The sequence below is a fragment of the Toxotes jaculatrix genome, chromosome 21 (genome assembly GCF_017976425.1).
Source record: "Toxotes jaculatrix isolate fToxJac2 chromosome 21, fToxJac2.pri, whole genome shotgun sequence".
Lineage (NCBI taxonomy): Eukaryota > Metazoa > Chordata > Actinopteri > Toxotidae > Toxotes > Toxotes jaculatrix.
In genome coordinates this window covers 8763101-8782420 of record NC_054414.1, presented here as the reverse complement: position 1 = coordinate 8782420, position 19320 = coordinate 8763101, and the positions used below count along the sequence as shown (strand labels likewise).

General features: G+C 40.2%; 2 protein-coding genes across 4 annotated transcripts; one reads left to right on the top strand and one right to left on the bottom strand.

The window, feature by feature from the left end:
• The first annotated feature begins 1247 nt into the window (after window positions 1–1247).
• Window positions 1248–12392, top strand: med24 (mediator complex subunit 24). Of its 3 annotated transcripts, none has more exons than XM_041067056.1 (26): window positions 1248–1332; window positions 1621–1754; window positions 1848–1930; window positions 2022–2060; window positions 2150–2223; window positions 2869–3092; window positions 3238–3349; window positions 3472–3622; window positions 4048–4161; window positions 4494–4547; window positions 4726–4808; window positions 4955–5041; window positions 5353–5452; window positions 5568–5710; window positions 5925–5962; window positions 6150–6232; window positions 6461–6639; window positions 7205–7304; window positions 7694–7869; window positions 8020–8284; window positions 9069–9250; window positions 9344–9437; window positions 9565–9664; window positions 10482–10562; window positions 11113–11261; window positions 11984–12392. In XM_041067056.1, exons 2-26 carry the CDS (start codon window positions 1625–1627, stop codon window positions 12098–12100), a joined length of 2958 nt encoding a protein of 985 aa, XP_040922990.1. In that variant the 5' UTR covers window positions 1248–1332; window positions 1621–1624; the 3' UTR covers window positions 12101–12392. The 3 variants fall into 3 exon arrangements, with proteins under 3 accessions (XP_040922990.1, XP_040922988.1, XP_040922989.1); XM_041067054.1 differs by having other exon boundaries at window positions 5341–5452; XM_041067055.1 differs by having other exon boundaries at window positions 1260–1332; window positions 1624–1754; window positions 5341–5452.
• A 482-nt stretch (window positions 12393–12874) lies between these two features.
• csf3a (colony stimulating factor 3 (granulocyte) a) lies at window positions 12875–15326 on the bottom strand. Its single transcript, XM_041067058.1, has 5 exons — window positions 15283–15326; window positions 14757–14929; window positions 13979–14086; window positions 13730–13870; window positions 12875–13632 (listed from the first exon to the last, which is right to left on the bottom strand). The coding sequence occupies exons 2-5, from the start codon at window positions 14907–14909 to the stop codon at window positions 13441–13443; spliced, it is 594 nt and encodes a 197-aa protein (XP_040922992.1). The 5' UTR covers window positions 14910–14929; window positions 15283–15326; the 3' UTR covers window positions 12875–13440.
• Between the last annotated feature and the right edge of the window lie 3994 nt (window positions 15327–19320).

The window sequence follows — 19320 nt, the reverse complement described above, 5'->3', positions numbered from 1 at the left end:
CTTCTCCCCAAATACCCCCACACACACACACACACACACACACACACACACACACACACACACACACACACACACACACACACACACACACACACACCCTCATCACCCCTCCAACCCCAGTCTACCTAGACTATGCCAGGATGCATGGATCATCTTTTGCTGGCTGGCATTGCTCTGTCCCAGGACACAGACCTCGCTCTAGCCAGGACAACGTCTCCAGTGTCAGGCAGAATGAGGGTCTTTGTTGCCGCAGACTCCGTACGGGACCTCACTCGCAGGGGTAGCTAGGTGGTTTTGATATGGAGAACAGTATCCCTTTTAATATGATGAAGGACTGAGAGCAAAGGTGGAAATTAGACAGCTAGAAAAACTCTGCACACCATGCTTGAGCTGATGTTTAAAATCAGTCATTAAAAACACCTTCAGTGCTGCTTTAAACTAGCTGTGGTGTGTGGGGCCTTCTGTTTTACATATCTAGGTTAATTTTTACACAAATAAACCACAGTTTTTAACCTCTCAATAAAGAAACCAGTCACAAACTGTGCATTGGATTTACTCTCACGCATTGGGCTCTGTTTCTAATTGATTGTCTGATATAGCGAGGGTCTTGACTGCTTTCAAGACAAATGTGATTTTTTTGCTTTTATACCTCTAAGGTGTGACATAATAGACACAAAAGAACCTGTTGAAAAGACTGAGCTGACACAAAGAATAAACTGCAGTGAGGCAGTGAATTACACAACTGAATGGGGCGGTTACATAAGACAACAAAACATTTCACGGTTGCCACTGAAACAATACATTTGAAATAACTCATGTATTTGCTAATTACTAGACCCGACCATATAGGCTATATGTTTTGTCTATAGTGAGCCAGCTAGGTAGCTGTTGCAATGCGTTTTCTCAGCAAAGCAAACCCCTTATCGTCTATTAACGCTAAATGTTGGCTGAGCTTGGCTATTGCCAGACTTTACAGCAAATAATTTGTAAGTACATCTCCAGTTAGTTTGGTGTTTGGGTCAAAAACCACTGGGTTCAAAGCAGGATATGTTTTGACTTGCCTTTCTCCCTGACTTCTCATGACCTGCCGAGCTCTGACTCTTAACTTTGTTAAGTGCGACATCTCGTGATGCCATTGAGTTATCACGCCTCCACTGAGCATTGAGCGGTTGGTCCCCTCTCTAACCAATCAGCGGAAGGAATACTCACACGTTCCAAGATTAACCAATGAACGCTTACGTCTTTTAAATCAACAATGACGTACCTTTCATTGTGAAGCGGAGGAGCTACAAACAAATATTGTTAATGTTTTGAAAAAACTGAAGAATTTAAGTAAGTATCAGACTTTGTAGTAACACAGTGTGATTATGGTTTGTCTCATTTACTGCGGCATTTGTGTGTTTTGCAGCCGGAGAGGCAACTTTTTTTTCTAAATCCGTTAGTGAATGGCATCGGCAGCTAACGGCTAACGTCAGCCGACCCAAGAGCTAACGAATAACGCTAAGAAAGCTAAAATGAGTGGTATATAAAAGCATATAAAAGTTACCACGGTGTAGCTTTAATGACTGTGCCTTGGAAGTTTGGTATTATTTTTATTTACATATGCGTGGTCATTCCTAGCAGGATGAAGGTGGTCAATCTGAAGCAAGCCATCCTGCAGGCATGGAAGGAGCGTTGGAGCGATTACCAGTGGGCTATTAATATCAAGAAAAACTTTCCAAAGGGAGCAACATGGGACTACCTCAACCTTGCAGGTTAGCAGAAAGAAAACAGATATCATGCTTATCATTTGACATAATGTCAGGCTGGTTGGTCAGGTGGTTCTAAATGCTGTTTGTGTATTCCAGAGGCCCTGATGGAGCAGGCGATGATTGGTCCCTCTCCTAATCCCCTTATACTGTCTTACCTCAAATATGCTATAAGTTCCCAGGTAAGCCCCCCAAAAATGGTGTAACGTAGCAGTAATGTTAATCAAATTATATTATTTTGCAAGTTGTTAACCTTATTCTCTTTCTCCCTAGATGGTGTCTTATTCTAGTGTGCTTACAGCCATAAGCAAGGTAATTTATGTTTGATGAAAATTTTGGCAGCACGCATTTTACTATAACATACAAAAGATTTTCATTTTACATGTCTTCTTTTTTGCTAGTTTGAAGATTTTTCTCGGGAACTGTGTGTGAAGTCCCTGTTGGAGATCATGGATATGTTCTGCCATCGTCTCAGGTATGTAAAATACCAGTTGTGTATCATCTTATCAGTCTCATACATCTTCCACACTTAATAACACCCACATTCCAAATTTAACTCTGTAGCCAACTGTGAAATCTGTGTTTTGCATCTTGGTGATATGCACCTACTAATATCGATGTTACACTAGCAAAACAGTTAAATCAAAATCATTCCAAAATACAGAACTTCACCTGTTTCAGTTGCAAAAATGTTAATCGTATGATTTTAGGACATTTCATAATTAAAAAATGTGCTTTTTAGCATATTAACTGTGCATATTAATTGTTAATACACACATCAAATTGGTTATGCAGTTATTAGAATTTATTTTAAAATGAAAAGGTTGTACTTTGGGCTTGTTTGGAAAACTGACTCCCAACTGAATTCCCATTTCTGTTGATTTTCCTAGATGTCTGATCAGTGCTAGAGATCAGCCACCAGTCACTTTGTATTGTTTTTAAGTAGTGTATTTTAAAAAAAAAATGTTTTTTAGTGTTCTTAACCTTAAACTAGACTAACCACTCTTGATCTTTTACATTTTCTTCAAATATTTTTTGTTAATAATTCAGAAAAGCTGCAAATTTGTTCTCATTCGTCTTTCACATTATAACTGACTTCCTCTCATATCTCATTCTGAAGTTGTCACGGGAAAGCAGAGGAATGCATCGGGCTGTGTCGGGCCCTGCTGGGAGTGGTGGTGTGGCTGCTGCAGGGCTGTGCCTGGTACTGTGAGAGGCTGAGAGAACTGGGCCCATCAGCCAGCACAGAGGCCAGTCTCAGAGCCTGCCAGGAGAGGCTCCACAGTCTGATGAACAGTACCAAGAACCGAGCCCTGGTCCACATTGCCCGGCTAGAAGAACAAGGTGTGGATTTTGTGTGTGTTCCTGCAGGCGCATAAATACAGTTGTGCAAAAAGCATTAGGGCGTAAATGTTAATTTTTGCTACCAATACGATGGTGATTCTTTCCCTGCCAAAGCTAACAGTAAACTGCTGCTATTTCTTCACAGGATCCTGGAGCAGTGTAGAGCAAGCAATGCTGAAAGTGACAGATGGCCTCAGCAGCGTACCTAACCAGACACTGAGGACTAAACTGGAGGAGACCTTGTCACTAGTGAAAGGGTAAAGACTCCCATCTCATTACTGATTAGTGAATACATGAGTCCATATAACTTTGGCATGACGCTGCTTCAAAGACCATAACCATCAGTCTTCCTCATTCTAACTCTTCTTTCTTTCATCAGCATTCCCCTGATGCTGTCAGTGCAGTGTGACCCTCCGGTCCATGCCTCTTTCCCATCCATCCACGCGTTCATCATGTTGGAAGGGACCATGAATTTGACAGGGGAGACACAGCCACTGGTGGAGCAGCTGATGATGATTAAGAGAATGCAGGTGAACATTTAGATGCTGAGAAATGTAAAGTTAAGTCTGTCATAGACAACTTGTTAAGAAAGCAGATCAAATTGGTAGAGCCAAGAATGGAAAGTGCTTGAAAAGTGGTTTTGATACCTAGAAATTAATTTAACATGAAGGCTAAACAGTAATTTGTCTGTCTGCTATATTTTTTACATATTATGTTACCTTGTACACCTGTAATTTTGATGTAAAATTTGCAGAAATTAAATTTAACCTACTAAATTTTCACTTGTATGTGTTTTCACAGCATGTCACCAAAACTACTTCACATAAAGTTTTAATGTACAGTGTACACTTGCAGAGTTTCTGTATTGTACTCGCCAGATGAAAAGGTGCAATCAGTTGCTCCATATATTTCACTTTATCAGTGGTGGTCTCCTCAAATTGTTTGTCCTCCTCAGCGAATTCCTGCTCCTCTTTTTGTCCTGGAGATCTGGAAAGCTTGCTTCACTGGCCTCATTGAATCACCAGAGGGCACAGAAGAGCTCAAATGGACTGCCTTCACGTTCCTGAAGGTGAGATCTGTTTCAGAGACGAGGACTGGGCCCTCTGTCCGCTTTTCATCTTCATTTCTCTGCCTTTTATTTTTGCTTTGTCTCAGCGTTGATTATATTTGTCCATATATTGTTTCCACTTAACAGTCTTAACTTGATTCTGTTTTTGGTTAACTGTAGTTTACTGCTGCATGCAGTAATCAGTTTAGTGTGCACTGTAAAATCAGGTCAACTGATTTACATCCAATATGTGATTATGTATTGCCTCTGTGAGCTAGAGGTGACACTGTCAGAATATTGGCACCACCAGAGGGAACTCAGCCACACTTAAATTTCTTGTTTCTGTGTTCTAGATCCCACAAGTTTTACTCCGACTAAAGAAATATCCTCAAGGTGATAAAGGACAGGTAAAACAGTTTAGTCACTGATGTTTTTCTAACAAATAAACATACTGATACAATCATGGGCATTTAGTGTTTGCCAAGCAGATATAGTCAAACACAACAGTAACTATTGTTGTGTGTTTAAATTATAACGTATGCTTTTTCACTGCCACTTTTTAAACATGGCAAACATGTTTTTCAGGACTTTATGGAGGACGTAAATGTTGCATTTCAGTACTTACTTAAGCTCACCCCACTGCTGGACAAAGCTGATCAGAGATGCAAGTAAGTGCTTCAGAATCTTGTCACAAGCATCCTTACTATCTGTAATATCACTGTAATACTTGTTAAGGTTACACAGAAACCTATATGCCTGATTAGCCAGCACCATGACATTTACAACACTTTCTTTATCATTTTTCTTCACATAGCTGCGACTGCCTGGGCATGCTCCTACAGGAGTGTAACAAGCTTGGTCTGCTGTCAGATTCAAATACAGCCAGCCTCACTGCAAAACGGTATGAGTTCCAGTCTGGGAAGGAATGTATATGATGCAGAACATTTCGCGGAGAGAACTGTATGAAGAATGAAGTCCTTCAGAAAACCTTGTTTTCTGTTTTGTTTTGGGGTTTTTTTGCTTTATTTTGTGAACTCTTTTTGTTAAATTGATCATGGTTGAAATTCTATTCTATTATTCAGACCATATCACTCATACCATATCCCCCAACCCCACCACTCTGTCTCTTTTTCTCTCTCTCTCTCTTTCTCTCTTCTGCTCCTGCCTTCCTGTCCCTCTCCCCTTGCACATTTGATTCAGGACCGAGGACAGGGAGTTCGCCCCAAGGCTAAAGACAGCAGAAAATGCAAACATCCAGCCAAACCCAGGTCTTATCCTCAGAGCTGAACCCACTGTCACCAATATCCTTAAGGTAGAGTCAATGTAGAGTTGGTAATTTATAGTCTGTTCATACTACTGAGCAGTGTTCAGACTATACCTTTGCTAAAAGAACAAGTAATCATAACTCTTTCCTTCTTGTTCATTAGACGGTAGATGCAGACCACTCTAAGTCCCCTGAGGGCCTTCTAGGGGTCCTGGGACACATGTTGTCAGGGAAGAGCCTGGATCTCCTCCTGGCAGCAGCAGCAGCCACTGGGAAACTCAAATCCTTTGCCCGGAAGTTCATTAAGTGAGTAAATGCAGCGTGGAGTTGGAGGTTAAGACAAATTGTCCCCTCAGTCACTAAGATCACAGATGATATAATGCCAATTTACAGCCATATTTGAGAGCTTGGACGATTATTAATGCAGCTGTGTTTGCCCCGTTGGGAAACTCCAGTTGGCCTAAGATTTTTAAAAGGATGTTTCAATCTTATTATATCTTTTTTTTTTCTTTTGTTCTAGGCTTAATGAGTTTCCCAAGCACATCAGCGGCGAAGGATGTAAGTTCAAAAACAAGAGTGACATGTTCCAATGTGGGATTTTCTTGCTTCTCTGACATATCGTTTCTTCAATGAGATGCTAACACTGAGAATTTTTCCCTCTTCTCTCTCTCTCTCTCTCTCTCTCTCTCTCTCTCTCTCTCTCTCTCTCTCTCTCTCTCTCTCTCTCTCTCTCTCTCTCTCTCAGCCAAGTCTGCGTCAGTTCGAGCCCTGCTCTTCGATATCTCCTTCCTCATGCTCTGCCATGTGGTGCAGACATACGGTTCAGAGGTTAGTTTATGGCAATTCATGATCACAACTGATGATCAAGGGTAGAGTGGTCTTCACGGCAAATCAGCCTGCTCTTTCAGTGTAAGGCCACAAGATGTCCAGAGAGGGTTATGTATTACTGCTGGACAGAATATTATAGATTGAATAACTCTTTCATCTGTCCATGTTGTTCAAAAAGCCTGACTTTATTCACACAGTACACGGCTGCCCCTTGCTTCCCCTTTCCAGGTGATCTTGTCAGACCCAAGTCCTTCAGGGGAGACACCGTTCTTTGAAACATGGCTGCAGACTTGTATGCCTGAAGAGGGCAAGACTCTGAACCCAGACCACCCTTGCTTCAGACCAGAGCCTGGCAAAGTGGAGAGCCTGGTGACCCTGCTGAACAATTCCTCAGAGATGAAACTAGTGTGAGTTGCACATTAATCTTATTTCCAATACATTTTATTATATTAAAGTGTATTATAACACATTATAATGTAGTTTTGCAAGCACATATAAAAAGCACGTATAAATGTTTTTTAATGTATTTGTCAAAAATACATTAATAAATTTTGGCACCCATAAGTGGAGGCTGGTGTGTACACAAAAAATAAAAGACAATATACTGTCGTAAAAAAACAAGGTTATGATATAAAATATGTCTTCATGGGTGAAGATCTAATAGCTGACAAATACTGTACATTAAGCTCTGCTTGGCTTTTGACTGTGTGTTTCAGATGTCCTACCAGTACATGAACGCATCAGACAGACATACTCTTGAAGTCACTGAACGCTTTAATTTAAATTTAATTACCATGCAGTAACAACAACTGTGAGAGAAATGCATAGCTTTCACAGTTATGTTTTGAAACTGAGACTTAAAATGTTGTTTATATTTTTATTTTGGTTATGTTTATGTCATGGAATTTTCTTCAACATGCCAAGTCACACTCTGAAGAAGGAATTTCCTCTGACATCTCTCTGTCGTGACAGTCAGGTCAAGTGGCACGAAATTTGCCTCAGCACTCCAGCAGCCATCTTGGAAGTTCTGAATGCGTGGGAGAATGGTGTGCTGTCTGTGGAGGCTGTACAGGTCTGTCCAATATTTCTTTCCTTCTTCTTTTTTTTTAATTTGCCCTCCTGTGACTGGAAAATATTCTTGATATTTCCTGACTGCTCATCCAGTACCGGTAACCTCCCTTCCCATTACACATTACAGATCTAAGAATTTTCTTTGCTCTACTTTTGTAGTTTGACTCATTACTCAAGTGAGCATGACATATTCTGTGGAAACCAAAGCGTTGCAAAAGTAATGACGTCCCAAAGTCCGATAGATGTATCCGACTACTCATTTCTTCCTTATTCCATTCAAACTTTACTTGAATTACGCAATGCAGAAGGATGCCATTTTAGTCAGAATCCTCTCCTTCCTTCCTCTTTTTTCTCATCCTCATTTCTCATTCTGCTCTCATCCGAGTAAAGAAAATCACTGATAACATCAAGGGCAAGGTTTGCAGCATGGCCATTTGTGCGGTGGCGTGGCTGGTGGCCCACGTCAGGATGCTGGGGAGGGACGAGAGGGAGAAACCCCAGACTATGATAAGGCAACTTGTGACTCCACTGTATGGGGAGAACACTCTGCAGTTTTACATTGAACGGTACAAAACACTGAATCACACACCTACACCCTTACATGGGCTAATATACCTTTATAGCCCATGATAAGATGCAGATGACAGTGTGCTTAATCAGCCTCATTCACAGATCATTATTACGTGGATTAACAATTATTCCTCTCCCCACACCAGTGTGATCATTATGAGTTCCATCATGGAGCACATGTGTGCTGACGTCTTCCAACAAACGGGCGCGACTCTGCGCTCCCCAATGGAGGGCCAGGAGCCGATTCCTTACCGCAACCTGCTGCCAGCCAAAGAACCCATCCACAAAGCCCTCAGCAAGCAGTTCCAGGCGGTGCTGCGCAAAGGCTGGGTGGACAGCAGGGCCCTTCATTTGTTTGAGAGTCTTCTCAACATGGGAGGGGTTTTCTGGTTCACTAACAATTTGGTCAAGGTAGGAGGATAAAGTAAAGGTGCTGAGAGCTTACAGATCAACATTAACAGCTTGGGCTATATTTACAGGCTGCATTACTTTCATTATCAGGTCATCTGCCTGTTATTTTCTTGATTATTCTTGGTCTGCACAAGATCAAAAAACAATTGCAGATCCCAGTTTGCATCAGCCCCAGGTGACATCTTCAGATGTCTTCCTCTGCCTGACCAACATTCAACTAGTATTTACAGAGAATTCTGTTTCTCACCAGTCATGGGTCAGTGTGTGTCAGCACAGTGACTGTGTTAGAATAACCTTATTAGGAATATGCTATGATTCTTAGTTTTTTCCCAGCTTACACTCACTCTGCAGTGAGTGTAAGCTTGAACTTGGATGTTTGGGAATTAATTTTGTGTATTACCAAGCACCCTGCTGCTCAGCTTCATCTTTTTATACCCTATGTACGCAGTCTTTACTCGTTTATTTGAAAGTACGCTGGTGGGGTTCTGTTGTAAGCTGATTCAGTTATGGTTATATTAAGTGTTTCCCACCAAAAAGCATTGCGTGTTGAATGCTTTTATTTCCCTATGAAATATTTGCTAAGCCCATTTGTTTTTGAATATTGTGAAAGCTGTATTGTTTACATCCACATTAGCCAGCCGGGAAGCAGTTTTCTTCTTCTGTGTCTTTTGCTCACACACTGATCAATTTTCTTTGCATATATATGATATGAAAAACACATGAAAAGAGAAAACAGCTGGATAATAACTGAGGCGTGTAACCAGAGCACTGCACCTCATTTCAGGAGCTGCTGAAAGAGACTCGACAAGAGTGGGCAAATCGGGTGGTGGAGTTACTCTACAGCATCTTCTGTCTGGACACTCAGCAGATCACCCTCACCCTGCTGGGTACCATACTGCCCAACCTGCTTACAGACTCCGCCCACTGGAACAGCCTGGCGGACCCACCTGGAAAGGCATTGGCCAAGTGAGACAGGTTTAATACTTTGATGTTGATGGTCTCAGTGGTTTGGGTTCTTTGGGATCTGGTGTTGACATTGCTCTCTTGATGACTCCTCAGGCTGTCTGTGTGGTGTGCACTCAGCTCTTTCTCCTCTCACCACAAAGGCCCGTTCTCAGCTCGTCAACGCAAAAGGCAGCGAGAAGATATTGAGGTGAAACAGTCATACGCTTATTGTGTTACTTATAAATATACTTTTTTCAGCATGAGAACACAAGCAGTGTTATTTTAATGATCTTTAATACACTGTAGTCTTAAAAAAAATATATTACTGGCCACAGGACTACAACAGCCTCTTTCCCTTGGATGACACTCAACCATCTAAACTCATGCGACTGCTCAGCTCCAATGAGGATGAGCCCGTGGCCCTTTCCAGTCCAGGTCAGTCTATTAATGTCTGGTTTTTAATAAACAGTTGTGTTATGAAACCTGTGACCTTTCAAGACATTAATCTGTCAGTCTGAGCTGGGGATTATACAAATGCCAGATGGTTTTCAAAAGCAAATAGACTTTCTAAGGTCCCATTACCGGCAAGTTGCTTCTTGTAAGCACTTTCAGCCAAACCAGGAAAGCATAAAAACATAAGTTATCTGCTGAGCATCTTGCCTGTCAGCAAGTTCTAACTTGAGCGCTGCTCAAGCTTTGGAATTTTTCATTTTTTTCAGTTTTAGGTTCACCTACGTAGAGAAATCCCCACAGAGGGCGTCAGAAATCAGTGTGTTGCATGACTCGGGGGTAAAAAGGTTCATGAGCTACTTTTCTTGGTATAATTCAGATTGAAACTACCTAAGAACATTTTTTTAGCCAATGAGCTTCACCTTTCCCACCGAATAAACCAGTATGCCATCATATTAAAGTGAAGAAAATTGCTCTTACTCTTGGTGTAATGGGAATTTGGTTTTTGTTTTGACTATATAAACAGACAAATCTGTCCTATATCTTAAAAAGAAGTTGAAATGTGTCTGACAAGGTTATTTTAGGAACAACAGAAGATTATGTAAGAAATCGTTGGAAGGAAGCCTTTTAGACTTTCACAACTGTTAAGATTACATGACAACTGCTAACACAGAGCAGATAACTTGGACTTCCCTGTTGATGTTCTGTTTTTGTGTATGTTTTTTTTCCCCCTCAAATAACCACATAAAATGAAAACAAAACAATTCTTCCACTGTTTCTGATGTCACGTGTTATATCATAGGAGACCGATCTATGAGCAGTTCCCTCTCAGCCTCCCAGCTCCACACTGTCAACATGAGGGACCCTCTGAACCGAGTCCTGGGTGAGACACACACACACTGTCCTTTCGTGTGCATCTTGCACAGAGAATCGAACCATCATCTTGCTGTTCTGTATGCCTGCCTTGATATTATCTTTAAGAATAAATAAGACAAGTAGGAATGTGACAAAGGAGAATAAATGACTGGGTAAACATGAATGCAGATGCTTCCATACAAGGCACAAGGGGTCAGTGAATGAATGAATAAAATGATGTGAATCATATGCTGTGTCCTTCACAGTCATCAGATCTCAAATTCTGCAAATCCAGTTAATCACCTACAGGTCAGGAGGTTTTGGACCGCTGTGTTAGATAACACAATCAAAACACAAAATTGGTGGAAATGGTCAGGATAGGCTTGTTGACTGTATGTGGGAACCTTGTTGTTACCCAACACCTTTCTAAGACACTTTGTTGTGTTTTTTTTTCCCCTGAATTTAATTAAATTTTGAAAAAAAAAAAAAAAGATCTATCACCTCAGGAAAGTGACATGTGAAATGTGTGCCATTACTTCAATCATGACAACGCATGCCACCTGTTCTCTTCTCCCCAGCCAACCTTTTCCTCCTCATTTCATCCATCCTGGGCTCCAAGATGGCCGGACCTCACACCCAGTTTGTTCAGAGCTTTATGGAGGAGTGCGTTGAGTGCCTGGAGCAGGGAAGTCGGGGGAGCATCCTGCAGTTCATGCCTTTTACAATGGTGAGTTATGAGCTGGGAGGGAGAGGTAAATGGGTGGAGCGAGGGAGGGAGGAAAAGGAGTGGCTGTTTCATCAGACATTGTTGGGAAGGGTTTGGACCTCCTCCTAAAATTTAGTGTCTGTTCTACTGGTTGTAAAAACATTTTTTAGGATCTAGTGCTTTGGTGAAAAGTGATAAATCTAAGAGTGAGAGAGTATCCAAGGGTCATGATGGGTGCTGTGTTTATTCAGGTGAAGAGAACAAGCTGAACACTTGTAAAACAGACTTGAATATATAAGTGTTTGAGTTGTTCAGCTTATTTGTATGAGTAAAAGACTTGTGGGAGCCTGTAACTATGAAGCTCAGCAGGAATATGAAGTAAGTTTTGTTGATCAGGACACACAAGCTCAGTTTGAAGGAGAAGGAGATGCCAAGTACAATAAAAAATAAAACACTAGCTAGATAGGTAACTGGAATATTACTTGGATTGGTTATCATCCACTTCAGTTTCTAGTAGTGAAAAATAAGTGTTTGAATGTTGTTGTTTTTAACCATAATTTAATTAAATAGTGCCCTCACAGAGAACCAAGATATCTCAAAAGCAGGTCAGGGGTCAAAACATCCCCTCTAATGAAGCATGACAAGATTTCGTCATGCCTTGAGCAACGTGATGCCGATTAAAATGTTTCTTCAGACACACTAAAGCTGAAAAATAATGGTTATTGGTCTTTTTGTGCATCCAGGTTTCTGAGCTGGTGAAGCTGCCTGCTCTGGCCAAACCTAAAGTTGTCCTGGCCATCACAGACCTGACTCTGCCGCTGGGGAGGAGAGTAGCTGCCAAAGCCATATCTGCCTTGTAATCCAACTGTGGATTTAAATTTACATCAGTACTAAATTAACATCCTGTTGGCCCAGTACTGTTTCCGTGGGTAAAGTACAGCAGAGGGGTAAAAACAAAACATATTTAGATGTTCTGTATTGGGCAGCATCATCCATTTAAAAGGATTTTCTTTGTTGGAAAATTGTCTATGATCATATATCTGTAAACGTTGTTTTGCTACTATTTTGTTTTTTTTTTGTTTTTTTTAATGTTCCTTTTCATACTTGATGAAATGTGTAAATAAGATTTAGAGTAAAACCCCATAATGAAGATCCTCTGTTTCTTACTCAACACAAGTTTTATTTATCGTGTGGTTAGGTGTCAGGTCATATTATGATTGCATCACATCTGGAAGTTACAGTAACATGAGATTCAGTGTTACTGTGATCACAAACCGTGAGTCACTTGATTGGTCACATGGTAGCAACGCCATCACATGACAGTACGTACAAGGGAATGCGGACCATCCTCTGACTGACAAAAGCTCGTGGTCATCAGGCACCCAACCACCACCGCTTGCAACACTTCCTCAAGGAAATCTGTCTGGCAGTGTGGCAGAAATAGTGACACACATTCATCTATTTCACTTTTAGTTGCACTTCACTATTACTATTACAATACTGACTTTACTGTAATTTCAAATATGATTTCATTGATGAGGCAGCAAGCGTCAGCATTATCCAGAGCCTGAGGCGTCAGTATTGATAGTCACTGACAGTGAGGAACAAATTATAAGGAATGAGAAAAATGGGTTTGTTTGTTTTATTGAAACATCAGGAAATGCAAACAGATTGAAAAATAAGTTTCATCTAAAAATAATTCGTTTTATTTAACAGAAACAGAAAATATTACCTCATAAATGTGCGCCCACCCACCTAAAATGAACTTCAATAGTGTCTCTAAACTTAGAGTTCTCTTATACATTATTGTTACTAAACTCTGTAAGCAAACCCATCTGTAAGCAAAACTTTTTGGGTTGTTAAATAATGTACACACACGTTTATTTTGTCTGAGAGTTGTTATGTCATGCAAATACAGTGAAGTACTTTTAGTGGAAGTCAGCAGGCCTGCGTTAAAACAAGTTGCCACAGTAACAGTTAACAAAAAGAGGGCTGAGGAATACAAAGCTTGTTATCAATAAATAAATTCCCTCAATAAATATACCATAGTCCAATTTTGTAAATAAATATATAAATACATAGATTTAAAAAATAATAATAAATAAACACTCAACAGATAAATAAATGCCATTAAAAAAATGGCAGGATAAGTTACATTTTGGACATAAGCCAAAAGCATTTAGAGTCTGGCACTTATTGGTCAGCTTTCTGTCTCCTCTTCTTTGCTGCAGTCCAGACTCCTGAGGCAACGGACCGTGTCCTGCCCAAAAGCCTGGAGCTGGACCAGAATCAGGTGTGCTGCCACCTGAACCTCATATTCCCCTGGCAGACGTAAAGCAACAGGGGTCGGGGACGGCTGCACCACCGCCTCTCTCTGGACCATTTTCAGCATCTGTAAGGCACAGGAAAGGGCATTACAAAGGTGCTAAAAGATTTTTTAAAAAAAGCCAAATATTATTGAAGACAGTGATTTAGAGGCATTCTCCTACCTTAGTGATCTGAATGGTGAGGTCTCTGATGTCAGCCATCAGCTCAATAACTTTGTTTTTGTTTGACAGCCGCTCAGAGACGGAGCTCAGTAAGGCCCGGTGCAGCTGAAGACCCTCAGACATCTGTGTCAGACAGGTTTTCTAAAAGAAAAGAAACCCAGCAAGTTGGTCATTGTGTTACATGGTGTCACTCTGTTTGTTTGTTGTTTTCTCATTCAAAGAATTCTTCCTCTCTTGGAAAATACTTACCAAAGAGAAGTTTTCTGACACAGGTCTGAGTACAGGAGCAGAGGGGATGCCGATGTTGGAAGCCATTATCTCAAACTTTGTATTATCTGAGGAATTCAGCTGTAGAGCCTGTAGTGGAGAAATAACATGGACATGTTATGGATAGATTACAGCTTGGCATTCAACAGGAAAAGCCTGTTTACTTGAAAAATGCTACGTCCGTCATGAAGGAAAAAAAAAAACGGTGGCACAAGTACTGTCTGCTAAATGCACTTCAAGTATCATGAATAGAAGAATGTCAGTGATATGATTTTCATTATAGGCCTTGTATAATTAAGTTACTTGAGTGCTTGTATAAAGTGGCATAAAATGGACAGAATCTAGTAAAGTGAGTACAAGTATCTCAGAACTGCATTTAGGTACAGTTCTTAGTGTGAAAGGGAAAAGAGTGCATAGACTGTCCTGTCCCTGTTTTAGCAGTTCACTGGTTTCATTACTGCTTAAACTCAAACAGTGAACAAGGGCTTCCAGCAGTACTATAACCAGTGCTAGTTGCTGACTGATAACAATTAATAACATTTATTGATAACTTTTCAAATGTGTAAAGTACAGTGATGGCTGCACAGCTGATGAGTTAGGAATAAACAGACACTTTTAAGATCAAACAGCCTTTGAGACCAGTAACAGAAGCACAGCGCTGGAAACGGGCTCAGTCATGCAGTAACTCCTTTTATGGGCTCATCCATTTTAGACCCACAGTTAAATCACGCATTAACGCCTTGAGCACATTCAGCCTCACCTCTGTGTGGATGCAGGATCTGTGGGTGTCGGGAATGGAGAGCAGGATCTTTTGTGTTAAGCTGCGGCTCCTCCGTACCATCTCCTGAAACTGCGGGTCCTCAACAAGTGCGCTCCCCTCCGGCAGAGGCGCGCTGCGGGCGACGGCAGCCATGAAGCAGGGAATAGCGAGCACTGCGGGAGGAGACCGATCAAAACGTTAGAGCCGAGGCATGGAAACAATCCCTCTTTATACGTCCAGCACAACGCGTGTGTGGCAGAGGAGGAACAACAGGCAGAACAAAGCTGGGTCTCTCCCCAGCTGACCCCCCTCCCTCTGCTGTGCTGCAGCACTGGCCCTTGCCCAGCTTCAAGGCTTAAATAGCTGCATTAGTTGAGAATAGTCATGTGAAACATAAGACAAAAGTGACTTTAGCAGTTAAACATAGCAGGCTTAAATACAGCAGCAGATGTGAACTTCTCATAAATGCACTAATCTGTTCCTTAAAGCTGTCCCCTGATTCAAAATGTTGCATCCTCAACAGCACCTCAGTGTTTCCTTGCAGCTTCTCCTATTGAGTCTCCCTCTCTCTGTCTCTGCTGGTGATCAGCAGGGGGAAGAGAGCAGTATATGAGCATGACCTCACTACTCACCAATCAGAATGTTCATGGCCTCTGTTGGAGAATGTCTTAAGGTATTGACCTCAGTTCAACACTATCCATGGTTTACAGCCATATATATATATACACCAGGAGGAAGGGATTTCCATAATTTGGTCATCCACTAAATTTTTTATTTTTAGAAACCCAATTTACTCTCCAAATTAAAGAATTGCTAAAGAAGGAATACTGATTTAATATTGAATTTTTCATTTTCTGTTCATTCACTTAACAGTTTGGATCTCAATATAATAATAGTAAAGCAAAGATGACCTTATTAAAATTAATTAAAAATATAGATATGAGTGAAACAGGTGAGTAAGTATGAACACATCAGACTGATAAAAAGACAAGAGAAAATTGAAAGTAAAGGGTGTAAAGTAGCTTTAACTGTATAATTCTATGTACTCTTTCCTGTTTTTCAGCTTGAGCCTCCAGCGTAACAAAATTCAAGAATTTCATTTTGAGAATTAAAATTCCTTCATTACTGAATTTTTACATTGATGTAATACATTAGGACTTTAAGTATGAGTCTGCCGAGTTGTACAAAACTGTTTCAAAGTCATACATAAAGATTTGTAGAGAAAAGGAATTGAAATTGAAATTGAAAGTTCTAGAAGGCTTCAATAGAAATGCTTTTTGAAATCCAGGGTTTTTTTTTTTTTTTTCTTTCTTTCTGGGGGGTCCTTTCCTTTCTTATGATCTGCATCATCTTGAGTGGTTTTGGGCCATTGTGACTCTGCAGTGGAGAATGACTTGCAGTTTTTGCATTTTCACTAACAGATTCGAGTCTTATGTATAGCTACATGTATGAGACAGAAATATTTGTGATGAATGATGAAATGGGAGAACAAACAATTGCCAATAACTGTTCTTGAACACACACACCAGCCTACTGAAAAAAAAAATAAAATAAAATTATTATAACATTTAGATTGATTCTTAAAGATTGATTTGTTGCAGCTGTTAGGAAGATCAGACTTTTGTCTTACCTGGAGCGTCGTTGATCTGTGCAGGTGCCAGCTGATTCAGGGATGGTGAGCTCACCAGAGCTGTATCGCTGTATCGTCGTTTTGGGCAGTGAAAAGAGAACAACCAGAGACTGCCATCTGGTGGAATCTTAGGTTTTACAAACTAAACCTCAGCTGTGCAGTAAAGCTGTGCAATGGATTCATAAAATCTCAAATTTGAAATGCAAGGAAAAACAGCTCTCACTTCCTTGTCTAGACTTAAATTAAAAGATTGATACCATTCATATATCTGCCTGTTAAATATCTGAGTTTAACTTAGTTTAGCATAAAGACTGAAAACATGGGGAAACAGCTTGCCTGTCAAAATCTGCCTACCAGCGCCACAAAGGCTCGCTAATAAGCAAGTTATCTCTTGGCAAGAAAGTGAAAATGCGCATTTCCCAAACTTTCAAACTACCTATTATCTTACTTCAAATTACCGATTAAATCTTCACTTCAAAAGTGTAAGTTCCAAACATATACCTTTATGGTACACTATGTAATCACCTCATAGGTCACTCACATGCCTTCATTGTCATAGATCGGTTTGCTTCATGCTCTGACACGAGGCACCTTGATCAGTCAGAGTAGCTAAGTTACATCTGGCCATGCTCGATAGACTGTGAAGTGAAGCTGTCAAATCTGATCCCTGAAATCCACACTGGTCTGATCTCCAATCAATCCTCCACATGAAAGGAGGGCATTATTCACTGCTGAGGCCTCGCTCTATGGCCCCGTCAGTGACCCAATTGGAAACCAACCACTTGGTTTATTTGATATACTGTATAACACAGTGTCACCTTTGTATCTCCTTGCTACACTGCTGCCATTGCAGCAAGTGAAATGATATGTGATACATGAATACCATTAAATTTAGTATATCTGTGGTCTGTGAAAGCCTCACGGTAAATAGGAATTTAAAATAAGGTTCTGCAGGGATGAACAATGCTTGTCTCTTCAACACACATTTAAAACATGGACCCACAGGTCAAGTTGGAGGGATGTAAGAGCTTGTGATTGATTTTAAGATGGCAGGCAAGGAGAGTATCTATATCTATCTACATGTTAAGTAAAAGAAAGGTTTTAGGATTAATCTTGGGTCTTAGGACTTCGAATGGTCAAATAGGTTATCAAATGCTTTCTGCTTTTAACATATAAATATTATTCAACTGCAATATCTTAGCAATAAGTAAATGCCTTTTAATATTTTAAACTAAAAAAGATAAAATAAGAAATAAACTGAAGCATTAGTATTCATGAAGAACATCAATATCTGTGAACAAAACCATTTGCCTTCTGAAATGCCTTAAGCGTTCCCACTTGACACTGAATTGTACTGATTGATTTCCACCAAACTATATCAAAAACCGCTTATTAGAATGTTTTTCCTCTTCTTGCAAAATCAGGAAAGTTTGAGATATCATGGATTGGTGTTCTTGGGTCAGATCCAAAAACAAGGTAAAACTGATACCACTAATCCACCAGGACGTCTAGATTAGATCTAATTTGAAACCAGGTTTTAATGACCGATTGTGTCATGAGATTTCACACAGAGTGAGAGTGTAATGCTGAGCTGTTCCAGTAATTGCAAAATGTGTTTTAACTGGAATGTACTGGGCCCAGTCAGGAGTATCTGTGTTCTGGGTGAAATTAACTAAGGACTTCCTCAGAGGAAGGATGTTTAGAAAGGAATGACGTTGCTCGGGAAATGATTTCACAATAAATATAATGAAACATAACTTTTCATTCCAAAAAAATCTGACTCAGATACAAGGTGTCATCAGTTTAATTTCACTTGTCAGTATACCTCCTGTATTTCATCTTTTGAAGTTTGAAGTTTTATACTGTTTTTATACTGTTTTAGAGATCTATCTATCTATCTATCTATCTATCTATCTATCCATCCATCCATCCATCTATCTATCTATATATATATAGCTCCCTGAGAGTGTATCCACAAAGAGTGTTGACCTACATTGAATTTATATCATACTGGTTAGTAGGAAACTCTAATCACATGGCAATTTTGTATATACACATCCAGATACTGTGCAACAGTTACACATACATATACCTTCTTGTATATAATGTTCACTAAGTCTGTCAATAATCACATTTCAGTTCTTTCACATTAGTAGACTATTCACCTCCTGTACTGTTGTACAATTGTAACATCTATTTACAGTGTAATAGCTGATTAAGCAACCATTTTTACATTGGTGTGTGACATTTTGACATTACATTATAATATGACACTTACTGTGTAGTAATGCCAATTTAAGGTGATGTGTAATCTCGTCCTGCTCCTCTGCTCCTTCTTCATGCTCAGTGAATATACTTTTTTGTAGATTAGCATGTTGAACCCAGGTTGGATTACCAACACAGCGGGCAGTGGGCAGCTGCCCTGGAGCCCCCACACTGTCAGGGACCGAAAGGCCTCAGATTGTTGGTGTGATAATTTGCTTATCTGCAATTTTATTGTACCACTAAAACGGAAATGTTAAGAACCCTTGATGATGGTATGGGTTTCTGAATTGTTATCTAATTGGACCTAAAATTGATGTTCTGTGTCAATTTTACCTTTAATATTTCAGTTGATATTATTCTTACATGTTCAAGTTTGATTTTAATCATGTTTTCAGCCCTCAGGATGACACACTACTGTTTGATGCTAACGCTGTGTGTTTTTGCTTCTGTATGCCTCTAGCCTATACCGGATGTTTTTGCTGATGTACATTTCTGATATTCACATATTGACTACTATGTACAAATTGACTAAACGTTAATCTTGTATCTTATGTAAAAACATCAACGCATTTCTTTTCATCACACTTAGGCTACATACTTACTACAACAGGGGGAGCTGTGTAACATAAATAGAGCCTGGGACCGTGACAGTGTTTTCTCCCCTTCTCC